The sequence below is a fragment of the Crotalus tigris genome, unplaced genomic scaffold (assembly GCF_016545835.1).
Source record: "Crotalus tigris isolate CLP2741 ecotype Arizona unplaced genomic scaffold, ASM1654583v1 scf7180000021504.189830, whole genome shotgun sequence".
Classification (NCBI taxonomy): Eukaryota; Metazoa; Chordata; class Lepidosauria; order Squamata; family Viperidae; genus Crotalus; species Crotalus tigris.
Window position 1 is genome coordinate 100,256 of NW_024098543.1, and position 23,346 is coordinate 123,601.

The window sequence follows — 23,346 nt, forward strand, 5'->3', positions numbered from 1 at the left end:
TAAAATAAAATAAATAAACAGCTGATCAATAAAGTAACATATAATGGTTGAAACGTCTAATCCCTGTGAGCTGGGCAGGTTCTACATTTCATATATTAATTAATAAAAATCAGTATCAAATTAAATCTGGAAGAAGGGAAAGGCAAACAATCCCTGCAAAATAGAAAATGTAGATTTTTTTTCTACACCAAATCACCACCAGATGGATCCGTAGCTGGCTGACCGGCCGTACTCAGCGAGTGGTCCTCAATGGAACTGCATCTATATGGAGGGAAGTGTGTAGTGGGGTGCCCCAGGGCTCTGTTCTGGGCCCAGTACTCTTCAACATCTTCATAAACGATTTGGATGAAGGGATAGATGGGGAACTCATCAAATTTGCAGATGACACCAAGCTGGCAGGAATAGCCAACACTCCAGAAGACAGGATTCAGATACAGAAGGATCTGGACAGACTTGAACACTGGGCACTAACTAACAAAATGAAATTCAATGGTGAAAAAAGCAAGGTTCTACATTTAGGCAAGAAAAACCAAATGCACAAGTACAGCATAGGTGGCACTCAATAATAATAACTGTGAGAGGGACCTCTGAGTCCTAGTAGACAATCACCTAAATATGAGCCAGCAGTGTGCTGCAGCTGCCAAAAAGGCCAACACAGTGCTAGGCTGCATTAACAGAGGGATAGAATCAAGATCACGTGAAGTATTAATACCACTCTTCAATGCCTTGGTAAGGCCACACTTGGAATACTGCATCCAGTTTTGGTCACCACGATGTAAAAAAGATGTTGAGACTCTAGAAAGAGTACAGAGAAGAGCAACCAAGATGATTAGGGGACTGGAGGCTAAAACATATAAGGAACGGTTGCGAGAATTGGGTATGTCTAGTTTAACGAAGAGAATGACAAGGGGGGACATGATAGCAGTATTCCAATATCTCAGGGGCTGCCATAAAGAAGAGGGAATTAAGCTATTTTCCAAAGCACCTGAAGGCAGGACAAGAAGCAACGGGTGGAAACTAATCAAGGAGAGAAGCAACCTAGAACTAAGGAGAAACTTCCTGACAGTGAGAACAATTAATCAGTGGAACAGCTTGCCTCCAAAAGCAGTAAATGCTCCAACACTGGAAGTTTTTAAGAAGAGACTGGACAGCCATTTGTCCGAAATGGTGTAGGGTTTCCTGCCCGAGCAGGGGGTTGGACTAGATGACCTCCAAGGTCCCTTCCAACTTTACTTTACTACTATTACTACTAAATCAAAATAATCAGGCAGGGACTGGAATTTATTGGGGTTTTTTTTTATTTGAATTACAACATCTTTTTTAGTTCAAACACACAATCCAAGGTGCTGATTATATTTCTGTCTGCTTAACTGGTTTCTATTTGGGAAAAGATTAAGCATCATATCAAAGATCCTGCCTGATCAGCTTGAGAGGATGTACAGGCCAAGGAAAGCGACAACTTCTTGGGTGGAAGGAAGAGCTTTAGAAGAGAAGCTTCATCAGGAGGAGCCCAAGGAATGCTGGGAAGAACGATGCAAAGGAGGGAGGGGCTTTGCTGCAGCCCACCTTTTTAACGATAGCTTCTCCTGAGAAACCAGGTATGCCACCGATTGCAGAGGAAGGCTTCTCTATCAGATCTTCCATTGTCTTACAAAACTTTTTCGTAGAGCAAGTTTCAAAGTTGGCATATATCTCTGAAGGAAGAAGGAAACGTCAAAGATCAGAGCCATCATTCAGACTTAAAGGAATTCCTCCACCCACCCAAATACCAGTTTCCAATACTATTTACATGACCAGGCTCAAATTATTATTCTTCAGAAAATGATGTGAAGACCCAGCTCTCTGGAGAACCCCTTATTGCAGGAAAAGCAGAAGAAAGGTGGATGGACTTTATTACAGGGAGGATGGGGGCATTGTTGGAACACCTGAAGGACCCTCATCGATTAGATGGCATAGGATCCATCAGATTTATGTGGCTTGTCTTACTTACCTTTCTTTTCTTTAAGTTGCAAACTGTAAGTCATACAGGCATCAGTCCCATTAGGACATTTTTCGTTTAAACCGGAGCAATATCCATTAACTGCAATACAATATGGACACTGTATGGAACTACCTGTAAAGAAAAGAAAAATTGGAAAGGAGCTGAGAGAGTAAGGCAGGGATAGAGAATCAGAGACACTTTCAATATTACTGAACCAGGACTTTCAGCAGCCGTAGCTGGGCTGGCCAGTGGAGATGATGCTGAGACACAATCAGAGCCATATTGAGATAAATTGAAGATGAAGAATTCTTCTACAAAGAAAGTTTAGCAGAAGCCATCGTGAGGTAGTTGTACACTACTAAATCCTGGCAGGGAGGGGAAGAATAAGTAAGAAGAAGCACAAGTTAGACAGAAAGCAAAAACAAATCTTCTTTCTTCCATCTGGACTCTATCAAAATTCCTGGCACAAGTAGAGAGTTAGAAATAGGAAGGACGCATTCAAAGAAAAATCAGGTCCAGTTCCAAGCTGGGAATAAAATGGAGGCTGCTTTTGAAAGAGAGTCTAGTAAGTTTGTTGTTTTCCTAAATTGACCATTGTTTTTTTATGCTATAAACCATTCAGAGTCACTGTGAAAGTGAAAAGGGTGGTACATAAATTTGATGAATGAAAAATCTGAAGCCTTTTTTCATGTATCAAGTTGAAGAGAAAATTTGAGAGGTGGCAGGGTTATAAAATTTCACTTTTAAAGAGAAATATTCTGGTCAGGTTATGTGGTCTTGAAGCTCACCTTGTGGTGAGATAGGTGGAAAAACAAATTTAATAAATAAATGAATGGCCCATCTCAAGACCCTCACTCAATTACCTGACCCATGGCTTGATTAAGGCCAACTCATGTCCCAAGAATGGACATCTGTAATGATGCAGGTTGTAATGGACATCTGTAATGATGCAGTCGAACAAAGCAGAGAAAGAAAGTGCAAAAAAAACACCAACTAAAGTGAAGATTGGCAATGAAATAGTTAAGAAAATTTAACTATTTCATCCAAGTAACTAGGGAGGAAATCTCTGTGGTGCCTCCTTTTCCTTGGTGTCCTAAACATGTGCTTATTTTGCTTACTGGTTATTCCGGGGCTAACGTGGTCATATGAAAGGCCATGAGTGTAGTTAATTCTCTCTTGAGTTAAATTCTTTTCGATAAACTTTGGTCTACTCTGACCCTACACCTACTTTTTTTCCAGGAAACCACTCCATCTTTGAGGAGTTCTCAAGGCTTTTCACAGTGCCTAGGAGAACCCCAATTGGCCAGGGTAGAAGACCCCCCCCCCTTAGTTCCATTGACACACACACCCCAGGAGGACAACGCTGACAGTACCTGTAGTCAGGAGGACAGAGAAGAAGAAAAGCCCCAGGAGAAGCTGCATGATGATGAGTTAGGCACAGAAGTTAGAAGAAAAGTGATCTCTTCGTCAAGGAACACAATTGTGTGGCCAGAAGGTTCTGCAAAACAACACACAAGGCATCCATAAACAAAAGAAAATCTGAAACACTTGTAAAACTCCTTTTTAATTACCCGTCAGGCTTCAAGGTTGTCTCTGATCATTACTGGAGAATCACCTTCTGCATGGAGTTGTGGAGGACCTGCCTTGAGAAGGTAATTTGCCTTTCGGAGCAGTGCCAGTCAAAAACTCAAATGCAAAAATGTATTCTTCTTTTTAAAAAGTTTGTTCACAGATCAGAAACATTACTAGCAGGGATGTGATCTGATCAGGCTTGTGAGTGTGCTCCGAGGAATATCTGTCCAATCATTTTTCAAGGTGGGCACAGCCCGGCTGCACAGAGTGACAGCTTGAATACCCAACCTTGTCCTTCCATCTCATAAATGCATACATCACACACTTCCTGGTATTCATTTCCAAGCTGTCCTGTCCCTTTGGGTTATTTACTCCCCAACAGTGAGAATCATTTTGTCAATAAAAGATGAAAAGGTCCCACATTCACTTAATCCACAGAAATTCTCTAACATTGGCATCAATCCCAGATCTCCCTTTTCTTGAACTCTCCTCAGAAGAGTTCTCCTTTCTTTTTAACAGAACAGCTGAATTGGAAGGGACCTTGGAGGTTTTCTAGTCCAACCTCCTGCTGAAGCAGGAATCTCTATACAATTTCAGACAAATTGTTGTCCAATCTCTCCTTTAAAATTCCCAGGGTTGACGGCCTCACAGTTTCTGGAGACAAGTCATTCCAGTGGATAATTGTTCTAACTGTCAGGAAATTTCTCCTTAATTCTGGTTCGTTCTCTCCTTGATTCGTTTCTTGTCCTGCCTTCAGATGCTTTGGAGAATAGCTTGACCCTCTTCTTTGTGGCAGCCCCTTAGATATTGGAACTCTGCTATCAAGTCACCCATAGTCCTTCTTTCCACAAGACTAGACATACCCAATTCCTGCAACCCCTCTTTATATGTCTTAGTCTCTAGTCCCCTAATCGGTTGGAAAGCATGCAAATGCAGGCAGATAAATAGGTACCATTTAGGTGGGGAGATTACAGCATTATGTGCACCTCAGTGTATAGTCATGCTGGCCACAGGAGCATAGAAATGCCTTTGGACAATGGTGGCTGCCTCAGATAAGAAACAGAGATGAGTACCATCCCCTAGAGTCAGATACAACTGGACAGGCGAAATCTTTAACTTTACTTTTACATACTATATATAACATTCTTCTACATAATATTATTTTTTTCTTCTGTAAAGGCAATGCCTCCTGCTTTAGTCTATGCTGTGAGACAAGATTGCTGGATTCAAGTTAAAAATGTTTTGGATAAATTTAAACCACGAACCCCGTTGAGGAAAGACAATGACAACTCAGTTGCCCTCCGCTACTCGGTGGGTCAAACGGGATCCCCAGGATGAGAACTGAAAAATTAGAACTGACCTTTTAGATCATAGTATTGTGGCCTTTGCTTAGAACTAGGCAGTCAGTTCATTGAACCCCAAGAAACAACTGGTTTGTCCAACAACTCTTGCAAGGAAAGAACAGCAATTTTCAGCTTCTCTTCAAAAAGATGTAAGAATGTCACAAGTTATTTTACATCTACTAAGTCAGCGGGCTCCGTATCCAAGATCCAACACAACCACACAGGGCTTAGATCACAAACACAGAAACAGTCATAAGCTAGTACTCATTGTATTGTTCTCCACTTCTTACCTCTTCCTCCTTCTATCACTCTGATTTCTACTCCTTGTGAGTCCTACGTCTGAAGAGCAGTAACTGTTTCTATCTGCCTTGGGCTTCTTTAGGTTGCTTTTGCAAACAAACACACCTCCTTCCCTTTGTCCCAAACACCAACAACTCCACACCAGCTTCCATTCAGCTTTTATATCCAAGCCAGCTGAACTGGCTACGGAGAGTGTCAACTTTCAAACAAACTTGGCTGCAGCCATCTTCACTTTGTTTTCAGTTGCCACAGCAATGGGAGGGGGGAGATTATTCTTTTAGTTTAGACTTAACAATAACTGTTCTGTGGGAACCAAGGTCAAGCTACCTAAGATTTGCTGGGCTGAAGCTTCCATTAGAACAGGGCTTTTCAAGCTTTTCACCCATTGTATAACTTTTAGGATATGGCAATATTCAAGTACCATCAGTCACCTAGCAAGATGTCAAAAACTTGACCAAAAAAAAAAAAAAGAAAAAAGTGATAAAGTACAGGTAGTCCTCGACTTACAACAGTTCGCTTAGTGACTGTTCAAAATTACAGTGGCATTGAAAAAAGTGCCTCCCAAGCAACAGCCGAGCAAGACACCTGCCTACCCACCCGGCTGCGCTCTTCCTCCTGGTCCGAGGTTTTTATTGTTATGAGCATTTCTGGTGAGGATTGGCAGCACGTTTTGGTCACTTTACATGACCCTGGGACACTGTGACTGTCATAAATATGAATCAGTTGCCAAGCATCTGAATGTAAATCACAAGACCCTGGAGAGGCTGCAATATTCCAGCTGATCGGCGCTTCTTCTGGGCTCAGCAGAAGTGCCAGGATCAGCGCCGAGCTCCAGCTTCCGCTGAGCCCTGACAGCCCTGCAGCTCCAGCCATCTCTCGATCAGGCTTGTGCAGTGCTGCCACCAGTTCAGCTCATTCCCCTCCCCCACTACCACTTTTCTAGGATGGTCACATACCACCTGCCAGGTGCCAATGTACTACAGGTGGTACCCATACCATTGGTTGAAAAGCCCTGCATTAGAAAGCCCGCCAAATTAATTAATTGGGGATTGTGGTTTGTGACAATTGCATGGGTGGGAAGTTCAACTGGTTACTTTATAACCTTGGGGAGGGGGAGCTTTTAGTCTTGGTTTCACCTTTGTTCGTTCCAATACTATGTAGCCATTAAATGTGTTCTTTGAGGAAAGCAATTGCCTTGGAATTCTTATTTCTATTGGTCTCATTTATCAAAACCATGACACTGAGGTCTTAAAGGGACAGGGTAACAACAACACGGGTGCTGGCCATCTTGCAGGTAGCCCGTCCTCTCCCACATCTTTCCCTTTTTAATAAACATCATTAAACTTTGATTTGTTTTTCTTTACATTGTATGAGGCCAATGCCACCTCTGTGTCCTTCCCAGACCTTGATGGGAAGTCAGTGCTGACATTTTGATGTCTTACAGGATGTGTAATAGTGAAGCGATATGGTTGTGATGTAAGGTATCACCTGATTAACCTGGAATTTGTATCCTTCATCTGCTGTAGCCTAGGGAGTAGCTAATCGTGGTTTATCACAGTGAATTCCTAACCCCAGAGATACACACAAATATAGAGTATTGATGGCCAATTTATTTTTCTTTTTTTGTATTGAAATCTTCATTAGTTGATCAAAATATAAAACACAAAGAAAAATGAAAATAAAGAGAAAGGGAGGAAAAGGAAAAATATGGGTGAAAGGGGGAAAATAAAAGAAAAGCATTGACTTCCAACTCTCTTTAGTGGAGTAGAATAAAGTAATAACATAGAACCTCAACACTTTGTTTTTACATGATAATATATACTAGCCATTTCTATAACACAAACCTATCTAATCAGCAAAACCCAAAGTCGCTATATCACTTTTTTCCACCTCAAGCAATTTTCAAGTAGAAGAAAAGTTGCTTTCTTTTCTTTAGTTAAAGCAGTCAATTTTTAACTGTTAGCTCTGTCTGGATCTTAGCTGTTCCTAGTTCTGAATTCTTCTGCACAGAGAGCACTGATTATGTTTCTGGGATCCATAGAATCCCTTCTCCCATTTTAGGTATCACAGACTCAAATGTTCCTACCACCACTAGGAGCACTTTAGCCTTTTCTTTCCCCATCCTCTCTAATTCCTCCCTCAGGACCTGGGACTTCTCCAGTTACTCATACTGCTGATGTTGCTGTCACTTGGCACCATGAAGCCTATCATCACTTCTGTCTTCTGGGTCCGTGTCTACCACCATAATGTCTGGTTGAATGGCTGGTACCTGCCTGTCTGTCTGGATCTGGAAGTCCCATCCTTTATACATGTGAAAGTTTCCATAAGCAACTTTCTTGTGATCCCTTGAAAGCAATAACCAAAGAAAGCTTCATCCGCAGTCTTGTAAGCAGTGGGGCTTCTACTGAACTTCATCTGTGCTTATGCTTACCAGATATCTGTAAAAACTACTTAGGCCCAGTGGTGGGATTTAGCCGTGTCGCATCACTTTGGCAGAATCGGTAACTAATTTTTTGTTGCCAAGGCCCAGAATGGACTTCTGGAAGTGGCATCCACACAGAGAATGGATGGTTGTTCACATATTTGAATCCCACCACTACTTGGGCCTACGTTTATATGACACTTTTTTTTTCTAACAACAGAAATACAGGTTTTCAAAAGCATGCATATGGTGGCCAAGAAAATAACCTGCCCTTTTAACTGATAGAGTTGTGTCAGTTTCAGGCAGCAACACAAGCTTTTAAGTGGGTAGTAATCCACTGATTAAGCTTATAAAGTGGAGCTTGTTGTTTGTTCTGTTGTATGTATGTGTGTCAGTGTGTGTATGGGAGAGCAGAAGCACGCCCCTGGACCTTTGAGCCAGCTCAACTCCTTAGATGTGTTTGTGAAACTTTCTTGAATAACAGAATACTAGAGAAACTGCAGGGCTGTAGGCTAAATTGGAAAGAAGACAAGTCATGCCCGGAGTTACCTTCAGGATTCAGATGGCACCAACAGAATAAAATAAAATAAATAAACAGCTGATCAATAAAGTAACATATAATAGTTGAAACATCTAATCCCTGTGAGATGGGCAGATTCTACATTTCATGTATTAATTAATAAAAATCAATATCAAATCAAATTTGGAAGAAGGGAATGGCAAACAATCCCTGCAAAATAGAAAATGTGGATTTTTTTTAAACCCAATCAAAAGAATCAGGCAACAACTGTAATCCAATTATTTATTGGGGAGATTATTTGAATTTCACCATCTTTTTTAGTTCAAACACACAATCCAAGGTGCTGATTATATTTCTGTCTGCTTAACTGGTTTCTATTTGGGAAAAGATTAAGCATCATATCAAAGATCCTGCCTGATCAGCTTGAGAGGATGTACAGGCCAAGAAAAGGGGACAACTTCTTGGGTGGAAGGAAGAGCTTTAGAAGAGAAGCTTCATCAGGAGGAGCCCAAGGAATGCTGGGAAGAACGATGCAAATAAGGGAGGAGCTTTGCTGCAGACCACCTCCTTAACTATAAATCCTTCGAAACCACGTATGGGGGCCACGTTTTCAAGGAGAGTCTTCCCTACCAGATCTTCCATTTTCTTACAATCCTTTTTTGTAGTGCAAGTTTCAAAGTTGGCATATATCTCTGAAGGAAGAGGGAAACGTCAGTCATCGGAACCATCATTCAGACTTAAAGGAATTCCTCCACCCACCCAAATACCAGTTTCCAATACTATTTATATGACCAGGCTCAAATTATTATTCTTCAGAAAATGATGTGAAGACCCAGCTGTCTGGAGAACCCCTTATTGCAGGAAAAGCAGAAGAAAGGAGAACAACCAGCAGCAAGTTGGATGGACTTTATTACAGGGAGGATGGGGGCATTGTTGGAAGACCTGAAGGACCCTCACTGATTAGATGGCATAGGATCCATCAGATTTATGTGGCTTGTCTTACTTACGTTTGTCTCCTTTACTCTGCAAACTGTAAGTCGTACAGGCATCAGTCCCATTAGGACACTCTTGCTTTACACCAGAGCAATATCCATTAACTACAGTACAATATGAACATTGTAGGGAACTACCTGTAAAGAAAAGAAAAAGTGGAAAGGAGCTGAGAGAATAAGGCAGGGACAGGGAATCAGAGACACTTTCAATATTACTGAACCAGGACTTTCAGCAGCCATAGCTGGGCTGGCCAGTGGAGATGATGCTGAGACACAAACAGAGCCATACTGAGGTAAATTGACAATGAAGAATTCTTCTACAAAGAAAGTTTAGCTGAAGCCATCATGAGGTAATTGTACGCTACTTAATCCTGGCAGGGAGGGGAAGAATAAGTAAGAAGACGCACAGGTTAGACAGAAAGCAAAAACAAATCTTCTTTCTTCCATCTGGACTCTATCAAAATTCCTGGCACAAGTAGCGAGTTAGAAATAGGAAGGAAGTGTTCAAAGAAAAATCAGGTCCAGTTCCAAGCTGGGAATAAAATGGAGGCTGCTTTTGAAAGGAGGTCTAGAAAGTTTGTTTTTTTCCTAAACTGACCGTTGTTTCTTTCATAAAAACTATTATGCTATAAACCATTTAGAGTCACTGTGAGAGTGAGATGGGTGGTACATAAATTTGATGAATGAAAAATCTGAAGCCTTTTTTCATGTATCAAGTTGAAGAGAAAATTTGAGAGGTAGCAGGGTTATAAAATTTCACTTTTAAAGAGAGGTGTTCTGGTCAGGTTATGTGGTCTTGAAGCTCACCTTGTGGTGAGATAGGTGGAAAAACAAATTTAATAAATAAATGAATGGCCCACCTCAGGAACCTCACTCAGTTACTTTACCCATTGCTGGATTAAGGTTTGATTAAGGCCCACTCATGTCCCAAGAATGGACATCTGGAATGAAAGGAAAACATTCTTTTAACGATGCAGGTTAAAGTCGAACAAAGCAGAGAGAGAAAGTGAGAAAAAACACCAAATAAAGTGAAGAGTGGCAATGAAATATTTTAAGAAAAATTAACTATTTCATCCATGTAACCAGGGAGGAAATCTGTGGTGCCTCCTTTTCCTTGGTGTCCTAAACATGTGCTTATTTTGCTTACTGGTTATTCTGGGGCTAACGTGGTCATATGAAAGGCCACAAGTGTAGTTAATTCTCTCGAGTTAAATTGTTTTTGATAAACTTTGGTCTACTCTGACCCTACACCTATTTTTTTTCCAGCAAACCACTCCATCTTTGAGGAGTTCTCAAGGCTTTTCACAGTGTCTAGACGAACCCCAATTGGCCAGGATGGAACACCCACCCCCTTAGTTCCATTGACACCCCCCAGGAGGACAATGCTGACAGTACCTGTAGTCAGGAGGACAGAGAAGAAGAAAAGCCCCAGGAGAAGCTGCATAATGATGAGTTAGGCACAAAAGTTAGAAGAAAAGTGATCTCTTCTTCAAGGAATACAATTGTGTTTCCGGGAGGTCTTGCAAAACAACATACAAGGCATCCATAAATTCTGAAACACTTGTAAAACTCCTTTTTAATTACCCATGAGGCTTCAATGTTGTTTCTGATCATTACTGGAGAATCACCTTCTGCATGGAGTTGTGGAGGACCTGCCTTGAGAAGGTAATTTGCCTTTCGGAGCAGTGCCAGTCAAAAACTCAAATGCAAAAATGTATTCTTCTTTTTAAAAAGTTTGTTCACAGATCAGAAACATTACTAGCATGGATGTGATCTGCTCAGGATTTTGAGTGTGCTCCCAGGAATGTCTGTCCAATCATTTTTCAAGGTGGGCAGAGCCCGGTTGCATAGAATGACAGCTTGAATACCCAACCTTGCCCTTCCATCTCATAAATGCATACATCGTATACTTCCTAGTATGCATTTTCTGTCCCTTTGGGTTATTTATTCACCAACAGTGCAAATCATGTTGTCAATAAAAGATGAAAAGGTCCTGCGTTCATTTAATCCACAGAAATTGTCTAACTTTGGCACCAACCCCAGATCTCCTCCCATTTCTTGAACTCTCCTCAGATAGAAGACTTCTCCCTTTCTTTTTAACAGAATAACTGAATTGGAAGGGACCTTGGAGGTCTTCTAGTCCAACCTCCTGCTCAAGCAGAAATCTCTATACCATTTCAGACAAATGGTTGTCCAATCTCTCCTTTAAAATTCCCAGGGTTGGCGACAGTTTCTGGAGACAAGTCATTCCAGTGGATAATTTTTCTAACTGTCAGGAAATTTTTCCTTAATTCGTTCTCTTTCCTAATTCATTTCTTGTCCTGCCTTCAGATGCTTTGGAGAATAGCTTGACTCCCTCTTCTTTGTGGCAGCCCCTTAGATATTGGAACAGCCATCTTTCCACTAGATTAGACACACCCAATTCCTGCAACCGTTATTCATATGTTTTGGTCTCCAGTCCCCTAATCAGTTGGAAAGCGTGCAAATACAGGCAGATAAATAGGTACCATTTAGGTGGGGAGATTACAGCATTCTGTGCACCTCAGTCCACATAAACATCAAAATGTCTTCAGACAATGGTGGCTGCCACAAGTAAGAAACAGAGATGAGTACCGTCCCCTAGAGTCAGATACAGCTGGACAGGCGAAATCTTTAACTTTTCTTTTACATACTATATATAACATTCTTCTACATAACAATATTTGTTCTTCTGTAAAAGCAATTCCTCCTGCTTTAGTCTATGCTGTGAGATGAGATTGCCGGATTTGAGTTAAAAATGTTTTGGATAAATTTAAACCACGAACCCCGTTGAGGAAAGACAATGACAACTCAGTTGCCCTCCGCTACTCGGTGGGCCAAACGGGATCCCCAGGATGAGAACTGAAGAATTAAAACTGACCTTTTAGGTCATAGTATTGTGGCCTTTGCTTAGAAGTAGGCAGTCAGTTCATTGAACCCCAAGAAACAGCTTGTTTGTCCAACGACTCTTGCAAGGAAAGAACAGCAACTTTCAGCTTCTCTTCAAAAGGATGTACGAATGTCACAAGTTTTTTTACATTTACTAAGCCAGAGGGCTCCGTATCCAAGATCCAACATAACCACACAGGGCTTAGTCCACAAACACAAAAATACTCATACACTAGTACTCACTGCATTATCCTCCACTTCTTACCTCTTTCTCCTTCTATCACTCTGATTTCTACTCCTTGTGAGTCCTACGTCTGAAGAGCAGTAACTGTTTCTATCTGCCTTGGGCTTCTTTAGGTTGCTTTTGCAAACAAACACACCTCCTTCCCTTTGTCCCAAACACCAACACCTCCATACCACCTTTCCATTCAGCTTTTATAACCAAAGTAGCTGAACTGCCTAAGGAGAGTGTCAACTTTCAAAGGAACTTGTCTGCAGCCATCTTCACTATGTTTTCGGTTGCCACAGCAATGGGAGGGAGGAGATGTATTCTTTTAGTTTAGACATAACAATAACTGTTCTATGGGAACCAAGGTCAAGTTTTGGTGGGCTGAAGCTTCCATTAGAAAGCCCGCCAAAGTAATTAAGTGGGGATTGTGATTTTTGACAATTGCAGGGGTGGGAAGTTCAACTGGCTACTTTGTAACCTTGGGGAGGGGGAACTTCCAGTCTTGGCTTCACCTTTGTTCGTGCCGATACTATGTAGCCATTAAATGTGTTCTTTGAGGAAAGCAATTACCTTGGAATTTTTATTTCTACTGGTCTCCTCTCTAGTTCCTCCTTCAGGCCCTGAGACTTCTCCAGTTTCTCATACTGTCACTTGGCACCATCAAGCCTATCACCACTTCTGTCTTCTGGTCTGTATCTACGACCATAATGTCTGGTTGAATATCTGGTACCTTCTTGTCTGTCTGGATCTAGAAGTCCCATCCTTTATATGTGTGAAAGGTTCCATAAGCAACTTTCTTGTGATCCCTTCAAAGCAATAACCAAAGAAAGCTTCATCAGCAGTCTTGCAAGCAGTGGGGCTTCTACTGAACTTCATCTATGGTTATGCTTACCAGATATCTGTAAAAACTACTTAGGCCCAGTGGTGAGATTTAGCCAGTTCACACCACTTCAGCAGAATCGGTAACTAATTTTTTGTTGCCAAGGCCCAGAAAGGACTTCCGGAAGTGGCATTCACACAGAGAACCGGTTGTTCAATTATTTGAATCTCACCACTGCTTAGGCCTATGTTTATATGACACTTTTTTTCTAACAATAGAAATACAGGTTTTCAAAGGCATGCATGTAGTGGCCAAGAAAATAACCTGCCCTTTTAACTGATAGAGTTGTGTCAGTTTCAGGCAGCAATGCAAGTTTTCAAGTGGGTAGTAATCCACTGATTAAGATTATAGAATGGAGCTTGTTGTTTGCTCTTTTGGATGTTTGTGTGTCAGAGTGTGTATGCGAGAGCACAAGCACGCCCCTGAACCTTTGAGACAGCTCAACACCTTAGATGTGTTTGTGAAACTTTCTCGAATAACAGAATACTAGAGAAACTGCAGGGCTGTAGGCTAAATTGGAAAGAAGACAAGGGACGCCCAGAGTTACCTTCAGGATTCAGATGGCACCAACAAAATAAAATAAAATAAATAAACAGCTGATCAATAAAGTAACATATAATGGTTGAAATGTCTAATCCCTGTGAGATGGGCAGGTTCTACATTTCATATATTAATTAATAAAAATCAATATCAAATCAAATCTGGAAGAAGGGAATGACAAACAATCCCTGCAAAATAGAAAATGTGGATTTTTTTTCTGCACCAAATCAAAATAATCAGGCAGGGACTGGAATCTGATTATTTATTGGGTTTTTTTTTTATTTGAATTACACCATCTTTTTTAGTTCAAACACACAATCCAAGGTGCTGATTATATTTCTGTCTGCTTAACTGGTTTCTATTTGGAAAAGGATTAAGCATAATATCAAAGGAACAACTTCTTGGGTGGAAGGAAGAGCTTTAGAAGAGAAGCTTCATCAGGAGGAGCCCTGGGAATGCTGAGAAGAAGAATGCAAAGGAGGGAGGGGCTTTGCTGCAGACCACCTCTTTAATGATAGCTTCTCCTGGGAAATCAGGTATGGTAGCCATGTCAAGGAAAGGTTTCCCTTTCAGATCTTCCATTTTCTTACAATCCTTTTTCGTAGTGCAAGCTTCAAAGTTGGCATGTATCTCTGAAGGAAGAGGGAAATGTCAATGATCGGAACCATCATTCAGACTTAAAGGAATTCCTCCACCCACCCAAATACCGGTTTCCAATACTATTTACATGACCAGGCTCAAATTATTATACTTCAGAAAATGATGTGAAGACCCAGCTGTCTGGAGAACCCCTTATTGCAGGAAAAGCAGAAGAAAGGAGAACAACCAGCAGCAAGGATGGACTTTATTACAGTGAGGATGGGGGCACTGTTGGAAGACCTGAAGGACCCTCACCAATTAGATGGCATAGGATCAATCAGATTTATGTGGCTTGTCTTACTTACGTTTGTCTCCTTTACTCTGCAAACTGTAAGTCATACAGACATCACTCCCAGCAGGACATTCTTGCTTTCCACCAGAGCAATATCCATTAATTACAAAACAATATGAACACTGTATGGAACTACCTGTAAAGAAAAGAAAAATTGGAAAGGAGCTGAGAGAGTAAGGCAGGGATAGGGAAAGAGACACCTTCAATATAACTGAACCAGGACTTTCAGCAGCCATAGCTGGGCTGGCCAGTGGAGATGATCCTGAGACACAATCAGAGCCATATTGAGGTAAATTGAAGATGAAGAATTCTTCTGCAAAGAAAGTTTAGCAGAAGCCATCATGAGGTAGTTGTAGTTGGCAGGGAGGGGAAGAATAAGTAAGAAGAAGCACAGGCTAGACAGAAAGCAAAAACAAATCTTCTTTCTTCCATCTGGACTCTATCAAAATTCCTGGCACAAGTAGCGAGTTAGAAATAGGAAGGGAGTATTCAAAGAAAAATGAGGTCCAGTTCCAAGTGTGGAAATGATAATAATAATAATAATAATAATAATAATAATAATAATAATAATAATAATAATAATAATAAAGTTGGAAGGGACCTTGGAGGTCATGTAGTCCAACCCCCTGCTCAGGCAGGAAATCCTATACCATTTCGGACAAATGGCTGTCCAATCTCTTTTTAAAAACTTCCAATGTTGGAGCCTTCACCGCTTCTGGAGGCAGGTTGTTCCACTGGTTAATTGTTCTAACTGTCAGGAAGTTTCTCCTTAGTTCTAGGTTGCTTCTCTCTTTGGTTAGTAAATATACTGCTCAAAAAAATAAAGGAAACACAAACATATAGGCTCCTATACATTTGTGTTCCCTTTATTTTTTTGAGCAGTATATATAAAATGGAGTCTGCTTTTGAAAGAAGGTGTAGGAAGTTTGTTGTTTTCCTAAACTGACCGTTGGTTCTTTCATAAAAACTATTACACTGTAAACCATTTAGAGTCACTGTGAGAGTGAGATGGGTGGTACATAAATTTGATGAATGAAAAATCTGAAGCTTTTTTTCACCTATAAAGCTGAAGAGAAAATTTGAGAAGTAGCAGGGTTTAAAATTTCACTTTTAAAGAGAGACATTCTGGTCGTGTTATGTGGTCTTGAAGCTCACCTTGTAGTGAGGTAGGTGGAAAAACAAATTTAATAAATAAATGAATGGCCCACGTCAGCACCCTCACCCTGACCCAGGGTGTGATTAAGGCCAACTCATGTCCCAAGAATGGACATCTGCAATGAAAGGAAAACATTCTTTTAACAATGCAGGTTGAAGTCGAACAAAGCAGAGAAAGAAAGTGAGAAAAAAACGCCAACTAAAGTGAAGAGTGGCAATGAAATATTTTAAGAAAAATTAACTAATTAAAATTAAGGAAATCTCTGTCGTGCCTCCTTTTCCTTGGTGTCCTAAACATGTGCTTATTTTGCTTACTGGTTATTCTGGGGCTAACGTGGTCATATGAAAGACCATGAGTGTAGTTAATTCTCTCTTGAGTTAAATTCTTTTCGATAAACTTCGGTCTACTCTGACCCTACACCTTTTTTTTTCCAGCAAACCACTCCATTTTTGAGGAGTTCTCAAGGCTTTTCACAGTGTCTAGATGAAGCTCAATTGGCCAGGGTGGAAGACCCCCCCCCCTTAGTTCCATTGACACCCCCCCCCAGGAGGACAATGCTGACCTTACCTGTAGTCAGGAGGATGGAGAAGAAGAAAAGTCCCAGGAGAAGCTGCATGATGATGAGTTAGACACAGAAGTTAGAAAAAAAGTGATCTCTTCTTCAAGGAACACAATTGTGTGCCAGGAGGTTCTGCAAAACAACACAGAAGGCATCCATAAACAAAAAAATTCTGAAACACTTGTAAAACTCCTTTTTAATTACCCATGAGGCTTCAATATTGTCTCTGATCATTACCGGAGAATCACCTTCTGCGTGGCCCTCTGGAGGATCTGCCTTGAGAAGGTAATTCGGAGCAGTGCCTGTCAAAAACTCAAATGCAAAAATACCAAATGCAAAAATGTATTCCTCTTTTTAAAAAGTTTAAAAGTTTAAAAAGTTTACTAGTAGGGATGTGATCTGCTCAGACTTTTGAGTGTGCTCCCAGGAATGTCTGTCCAATCATTTTTCAAGGTGGGCAGAGCCCGGCTGCATAGAATGACAGTTTGAATACCCAACCTTGCCCTTCCATCTCATAAATGCATACATCGTATACTTCCTGGTATGCATTTTCTGTCCCTTTGGGTTATTTATTCACCAACAGTGGAAATCATGTTGTCAATAAAAGATGAAAAGGTCCTGCGTTCATTTAATCCACAGAAATTGTCTAACTTTGGCACCAACCCCAGATCTCCTCCCGTTTCTTGAACTGTCCTCAGGTAGAAGACTTCTCCCTTTCTTTTTAACAGAATAACTGAATTGGAAGGGACCTTGGAGGTTTTCTAGTCCAACCTCCTGCTCAAGCAGAAATTTCTATACCATTTCAGACAAATGGTTGTCCAATCTCTCCTTTAAAATTCCCAGGGTTGGCAGACGCAAAGTTTCTGGAGACAAGTCATTCCAGTGGATAATAATTCTAACTGTCAGGAAATTTCTCCTTAATTGTAGGTTGGTTCTCTCCTTGATTCATTTCTTGTCCTGCCTTCAGATGCTTTGGAGAATAGCTTGACTCCCTCTTCTTTGTGGAAGCCCCTTAGATATTGGAACACCCATAGTCCTTCTTTCGACTAGACTAGACACACCCAATTCTTGCAACCATTCTTCATATGTTTTGGTCTCCAGTCCCCTAATCAGTTGAAAAGCGTGCAAATGCAAGCAGATAAATAGGTACCATTTAGGTGGGGAGATTACAGCATTCTGTGCACCTCAGTCCACATAAGCATCAAAATGTCTTCAGACAATGGTGACTGCCACAAGTAAGAAACAGAGATGAGTACCGTCCCCTAGAGTCAGATACAACTGGACAGGCGAAATCTTTACTTGTACATACTATATATATAACATTCTTCTACATAACATTATTTGTTCTTCTGTAAAAGCAATTCCTCTTGCTTTAGTCTATGCTGTGAGATGAGATTGCCAGATTCGATTTAAAATGTTTTGGATAAATTTAAACCACGAATCCCGTTGAGGAAAGACAATGACAACTCAGTTGCCCTTCGCGACTCGGTGGGTCAAACGGGGTCTCCAGGATGAGAACTGAAGAATTAAAACTGAGCTTTTTGGTCATAGTATTATGGCCTTTGCTCAGAACTAGGCAGTCAGTTCATTGAACCCCAAGAAATAGCTGGTTTGTCCAACGACTCTTGCAAGGAAAGAACAGCAATTTTCAGCTTCTCTTCAAAAAGATGTAAGAATGTCACAAGTTCTTTTACATCTACTAATCCATCGGGCTCTGTATCCAAGATCCAACACAACCACACAGGGCTTAGACCAGGGCTTTTCAACTTTTTCACAGACTGTATCACCTTTAGGACATGAGTACCACCAGTGGCTTAGCAAGGTGTGAAAAACTTAATGACCAAAAAAAAAAAAAAAACCCAGGAAAAAGGTGTACCCACTTACCACACTTATAATGGGAAACATGTGCCTGCCTCTCTGCCATTAACCCTCCACTCTTCCCCCCACAAAAGACCACCAAAAGCCACATCCAATGGAGCCCCTCCGTCCCCCAAACAAAAACAGATTTTCCTATCCCTCAGCCTGATATCTAGGAAAAGGGAAGCCCTCCCATTTGAAGCTTTCTAAACTTCCTTCATCCAGATTTGGAAAACAAACTCTGGCTGCCTGAATATTTACCCCAAACTAACCCGAATTCCAGAAATGTGGTTTTACAGCTGATCAGAGTGGAACGAGAAGGGGGGAGGAGAAGGGAGAAGACAAGGAGGAGATGAGGGAGAAGAAGAAAAAGAGAAAGGAGAGGAGAGGAGAAAAAAGAGGAAAAGGCAGAAGAAAAAAGGAGAAACAGGAGGGGAGGAGGAAGGGGAGGAGGAGAAAGAAGAAGAGGAGGAGGAGAGGAGGGAGAAGAAAGAGGAAGCGGAGAAGAAAGAAGAGGAGGAAGAAACAGAGGACAAATAGGGGAGGGAGCAGGGGAGGAGGAGGAAGAAGAAGAAGAAGAAGAAGAAGAAGAAGAAGAAGAAGAAGAAGAAGAAGAAGAAGAAGAAGAAGAAGAAGAAGAAGAAGAAGAAGAAGAAGAAGAAGAAGAAGAAGAAGAAGAAGAAGAAAAGTTTCTTTGAAATTACTGATCTGAAGATAAAGTTTACTCCTCAACTATTTTTACTTGGTATTTTTGTTGACTTAAATGAAAAAGAAACTACTTTGATGTTGAATTTATTAACTGCAGCAAGGTTACTAGTAGGTCTATATTGGAAGAAAGATTCTTTGCCTACTTTAGAAGAATGGATATTTAAAGTATCTAGTTTTGCAGAAATGGCAAAAATTTCTGCTTATTTAAAGGATCATACACAAGAAAGATATATTACTGTATGGGGAAGGTGGATAGATTATATTCAGAAAAAATATGGAATTAAAAAGTTTTATTTATTTTATGAATGAATATCAAATATTATAGAGAATTGTTTTATAAGTTATGGAGTTAAAGGTTAATTATGATATTTTTTTTTCTTTCTCTTTTTTTTTCTTTTTTTAAATTATTATAATTTTCTTTTTCTTTTTTTTCTTAACCCTGTATTCTGCTCTGGGAAGTGAAGGGAGGGGGGGTGGGGGTGGGAGGGAGGGTAAGGGGGGGTTCTCTATTTTAAAATTTTATTGTATTTTTATAAATGATTATATGTTTTAAAAAATAAAAATTTTCAATAAAAGAAATTACTGATCTGAATACTTGGCATTTCAATTAACCCATCTTGGCTTTTTTTAGCAAGCTAATCAGGGTCAGTGTTGGTTAGTGGTTGGATGGGGGACCACCTGGAGATCTCCAAGCTGTAGGCTGGATCAGCAAGTAGAAAAAGAAAAAGGAAAGGAAAGGAAAAGAAAACTAGACACTATTGAAGGTGTCTGCATTTAACACTTACTTGATTGCGGGGTCATAAGAAGGTGACAGATCTATCCTGCATTTTTTCCCTGGGTATGATTATGAATGTGCACAAGAAAATTCAGAGGATATTGAAGCACTAGCACTGCCATTACTGAGTGTCTCTCAAGTAAAGTAGGCTATTCCTTGGATAGCATTGGTATGTAGTTCTAAAAAGCAGTGAAGTTTAAATACAATCAAGTGTTACGAGATGACTATTGGTTCAGTTTTTATAATTAATAGAATGGGATGGAATGTACTACCATGTAATATAATGATAGAGTTAATTTGGGGGGGGGCTATCTCCTCAATATGTAAACGGAGAATAATTATTAACTGTACTGAATATTAATTAAAGATAAAGTGAAATGCCATATTATTTTTTTAATCTATTTGGGGTTTCAGTGTAGCAGAACACTGAGTGACAAAATATGTCCCTTGGTCAGAATCACTTTTCAGGCTCTATATACAGTAATTACATATTCATCAATCACATTTAAAACAAAAAACTTTGAGACTGGGATGTTGAATTCTGCTTGACACTGCAATAATGGTTAAAAGTTTCTGGGAGGCTGCACTGCCCAGCTCACTTGCTTGTGCTTCGCTGGAAAACATGCTGCTTGCTAATTTAACAGAAGCACCAGGATCAGCACCGGGCTATAGCTGATCCATGCTTCTGGGAGGCTCCACAGAAGCACGGATCGGCTGTGGCTGCTCTCCTGGGTTCCTGCCCAGCTCACTCACTCACTAACTCAACCATTGCCTGACAACACATGCTTGATAAACACGCCACTTGATAACTCAACCTTTGCCTGAAAACATGTGCTTGATAAACACGCTGCTCGCTTGCTTGCCCTTCCCCCCAAACCAAGCCACTCGCTTGCTGTTCCTCTGAAAACAGGCCTCTCGCTGTGTCACTCCTCACTGCTTCTGTAAGAAAAGCCTCTTCTCTTCTTGGTCTTATACCTTATACCTTCTCTTCTCTCTGTTCTCCTCCTCCTTTTCTCCTCCCGATGTGCCGGAAGCTCCAATTGCCATGTCGCCACGTGCACAGATCCTGGGGATTCTGCCAAGCTCTGCAGCTCCAGCTGATCTCCTCCAGGTCTGTGCAGGTCCACATTAACTGGTTCCCTCCCCCACTACATTTAGCTAGGCCTCGTGTACCACCACCCAGGTGCTAAAGTACCACCAGTGGTGTGTGTACCACCATTGAAAAGCTCTGGCTTAGACCACAAACACAGAAACACTCATACGCTAGTACTCACTGCATTGTCCTCCACTTCTTACCACTTTCTCCTTCTATCACTCTGATTTCTACTCCTTGTGAGTCCTACTTCTGAAGAGCAGTAACTTTTTCTATCTGCCTTGGGCTTCTTTAGGTTGCTTTTGCAAACAAACACACTTCCTTCCCTTTCTCCAAAACATCAACAACTCCACACCGCCTCTCCGTTCAGTTTTTATAACCAAAGCAGTTGAACTGGCTAAGGAGAGTGTGAAATTTCAAAGGAATTTGGCTGTAGCCATCTTCACTTCGTTTTCAATTGCCACAGCAATGGGGCGGGAAATGTATTCTTTTAGTTTAGACATAACAATAACTGTTCTGTGGGAACCAAGGTCAAGCCACCTAAGTTTTGATGGGCTGAAGCTTCCATTAGAAAGCCCGCCAAAGTAATTAATTGGGGATTGTGATTTATGACAATTGCAGGGGTGGAAAGTTCAAATGGTTACTTTGTAACCTTGGGGAGGAGGAACTTTCAGTCTTGGTTTCACTTTTGTTCGTGCCAATACTATATAGCCATTAAATGTGTTCTTTGAGGAAAGCAATTGCCTCGGAATTGTTATTTCTACTGGTCTCATCTATCGAAACCATGACACTGAGGTCTTAAAGAGACAGGGTAAAAACAACACAGGTGCTGGCCATCTTAAAGATACAGTGTCCTCTCCCATACCTCACCCTTTTTAATAAACATCATTAAACTTTGATTTGTTTTTCTTTACTTTGTATAAGGCTAGTCCCAGCTCTGTGTCCTTCCCAGACCTTGATGGGAAGTCAGTGATGACATTTTGATGTCCTACAGGATGTGTAATAGTGAAGCTGTATGGTTGTGATGTCAGATATCACCTGATTAACCAGGAATTTGTATCCTTCATCTGCTGTAGCCTAGGGAGTGGCTAATCGTGGTTTATCACAGTGAATTGCTGACCCCAGAGATACACACAAATATAGAGTATTGATGGCCCATTTCTTTTTCTTTTTTTGTATTGAAATCTTCATTAGTTGATCAAAATATAAAACACAAAGAAAAATGAAAATAAAGAGAAAGGGAGGAAAAGGAAAAATATGGGTGAAAGGGGGAAAATAAAAGAAAAGCATTGACTTTCAACTCTCTTTAGTGGAGTAGAATAAAGTAATAACATAGAACCTCAACACTTTGTTTTTACATGATAATATATACTAGCCATTTCTATAACACAAACCTATCTAATCAGCAAAACCTAAAGTCACTATATCACTTTTTTTCCACCTCAAGCAATTTTCAAGCAGAAGAAAAGTTGCTTTCTTTTCTTTAGTTAAAGCAGTCAATTTTTAACTGTTAGCTCTTTCTGGATCTTGGCTGTTCCTAGTTCTGAATTCTTCTGCACAGAGAGCACTGATTATGTTTCTGGGATCCATAGAATCCCTTCTCCCATTTTAGGTATCACAGACTCAAATGTTCCTACCACCACTAGGAGCACTTTAGCCTTTTCTTTCCCCATCCTCTCTAGTTCCTCCTTCAGGACCTGGGACTTCTCCAGTTTCTCATACTGCTGATGTTGCTGTCACTTGGCACCAGCCTATCACCACTTCTGTCTTCTGGTCCGTGTCTACCACCATAATGTCTAGTTGAATGGCTGGTACCTGCCTGTCTGTCTGGATCTGGAAGTCCCATCCTTTATACGTGTGAAAGGTTCCACAAGGAACTTTCTTGTGATCCCTTCAAAGCAATAACCACAAAAAGCTTCATCTGCAGTCTTATAAGCAGCAGGGCTTCTACTGAACTTCATCTATGGTTATGCTTACCAGATATCTGTAAAAACTACTATTTAGGCCCAGTGGTGGGATTCAGCCGGTTCACAGAGGTTTGATAGAACCGGTAGCTAATTTTTTGTTGCCCAGACCCAGAATGGATCTCCGGAAATGGCATCCACACAGAGAACTGGTTGTTCACATATTTGAAACCCACCACTGCTTAGGCCAACATTTATATGACACTTTTTTTCTAACAACAGAAATACAGGTTTTTCAAAGGCATGCATGTGGTGGCCAAGAAAATAACCTGCCCTTTCAACTGATAGAGTTGTGTCAGTTTCAGGCAGCAATGCAAATTTTCAAGTGGGTAGTAATCAAAAGAAATATCAAATCAAAGGCAAACAATCCCTGCAAAATAGAAAATGTGGATTTTTTTCTACACCAAATCAAAATAATCAGGCAGGGATTGGAATCCAATTATTTATTGGGGTTTTTTTTATTTGAATTACACATCTTTTTTAGTTCAAACACACAACCCAAGGTGCTGATTATATTTCTGTCTGCTTAACTGGTTTCTATTTGGGAAAAGGAACAACTTCTTGGGTGGAAGGAAGCGCTTTAGAAGAGAAGCTTCATCAGGAGGAGACCAAGGAAT

At 40.7% G+C, this 23,346-nt stretch overlaps 2 protein-coding genes and 1 long non-coding RNA gene across 9 annotated transcripts; all 3 read right to left on the minus strand.

Moving 5' to 3' along the window:
* Positions 1–1,280: 1,280 nt before the first annotated feature.
* Positions 1,281–12,364, minus strand: LOC120296787. 4 transcript variants are annotated; one of them, XR_005553580.1, is made up of 4 exons: positions 12,303–12,364; positions 3,355–3,479; positions 1,991–2,113; positions 1,281–1,694 (listed from the first exon to the last, which is right to left on the minus strand). It is a non-coding gene; the product is annotated as an uncharacterized LOC120296787 (long non-coding RNA). The 4 variants fall into 4 exon arrangements; XR_005553579.1 differs by lacking the exon at positions 12,303–12,364 and adding an exon at positions 5,187–5,381; XR_005553582.1 differs by lacking the exon at positions 12,303–12,364 and adding an exon at positions 4,914–5,104.
* On the minus strand, positions 8,407–11,390 carry LOC120296786 (phospholipase A2 inhibitor subunit gamma B-like). The gene is made up of 3 exons (XM_039318762.1): positions 10,526–11,390; positions 9,146–9,268; positions 8,407–8,830 (listed from the first exon to the last, which is right to left on the minus strand). Exons 1-3 carry the CDS (start codon positions 10,572–10,574, stop codon positions 8,619–8,621), a joined length of 384 nt encoding a protein of 127 aa, XP_039174696.1. The 5' UTR covers positions 10,575–11,390; the 3' UTR covers positions 8,407–8,618.
* A 1,438-nt stretch (positions 12,365–13,802) lies between the features above and the next one.
* Positions 13,803–20,995, minus strand: LOC120296782 (phospholipase A2 inhibitor subunit gamma B-like). Of its 4 annotated transcripts, none has more exons than XM_039318756.1 (4): positions 20,947–20,995; positions 16,341–16,464; positions 14,631–14,753; positions 13,803–14,318 (listed from the first exon to the last, which is right to left on the minus strand). In XM_039318756.1, the coding sequence occupies exons 2-4, from the start codon at positions 16,387–16,389 to the stop codon at positions 14,107–14,109; spliced, it is 384 nt and encodes a 127-aa protein (XP_039174690.1). In that variant the 5' UTR covers positions 16,390–16,464; positions 20,947–20,995; the 3' UTR covers positions 13,803–14,106. The 4 variants fall into 4 exon arrangements, with proteins under 4 accessions (XP_039174690.1, XP_039174689.1, XP_039174692.1 ...); XM_039318755.1 differs by lacking the exon at positions 20,947–20,995 and adding an exon at positions 20,648–20,727; XM_039318758.1 differs by lacking the exon at positions 20,947–20,995 and adding an exon at positions 18,462–18,521.
* Positions 20,996–23,346: the final 2,351 nt, after the last annotated feature.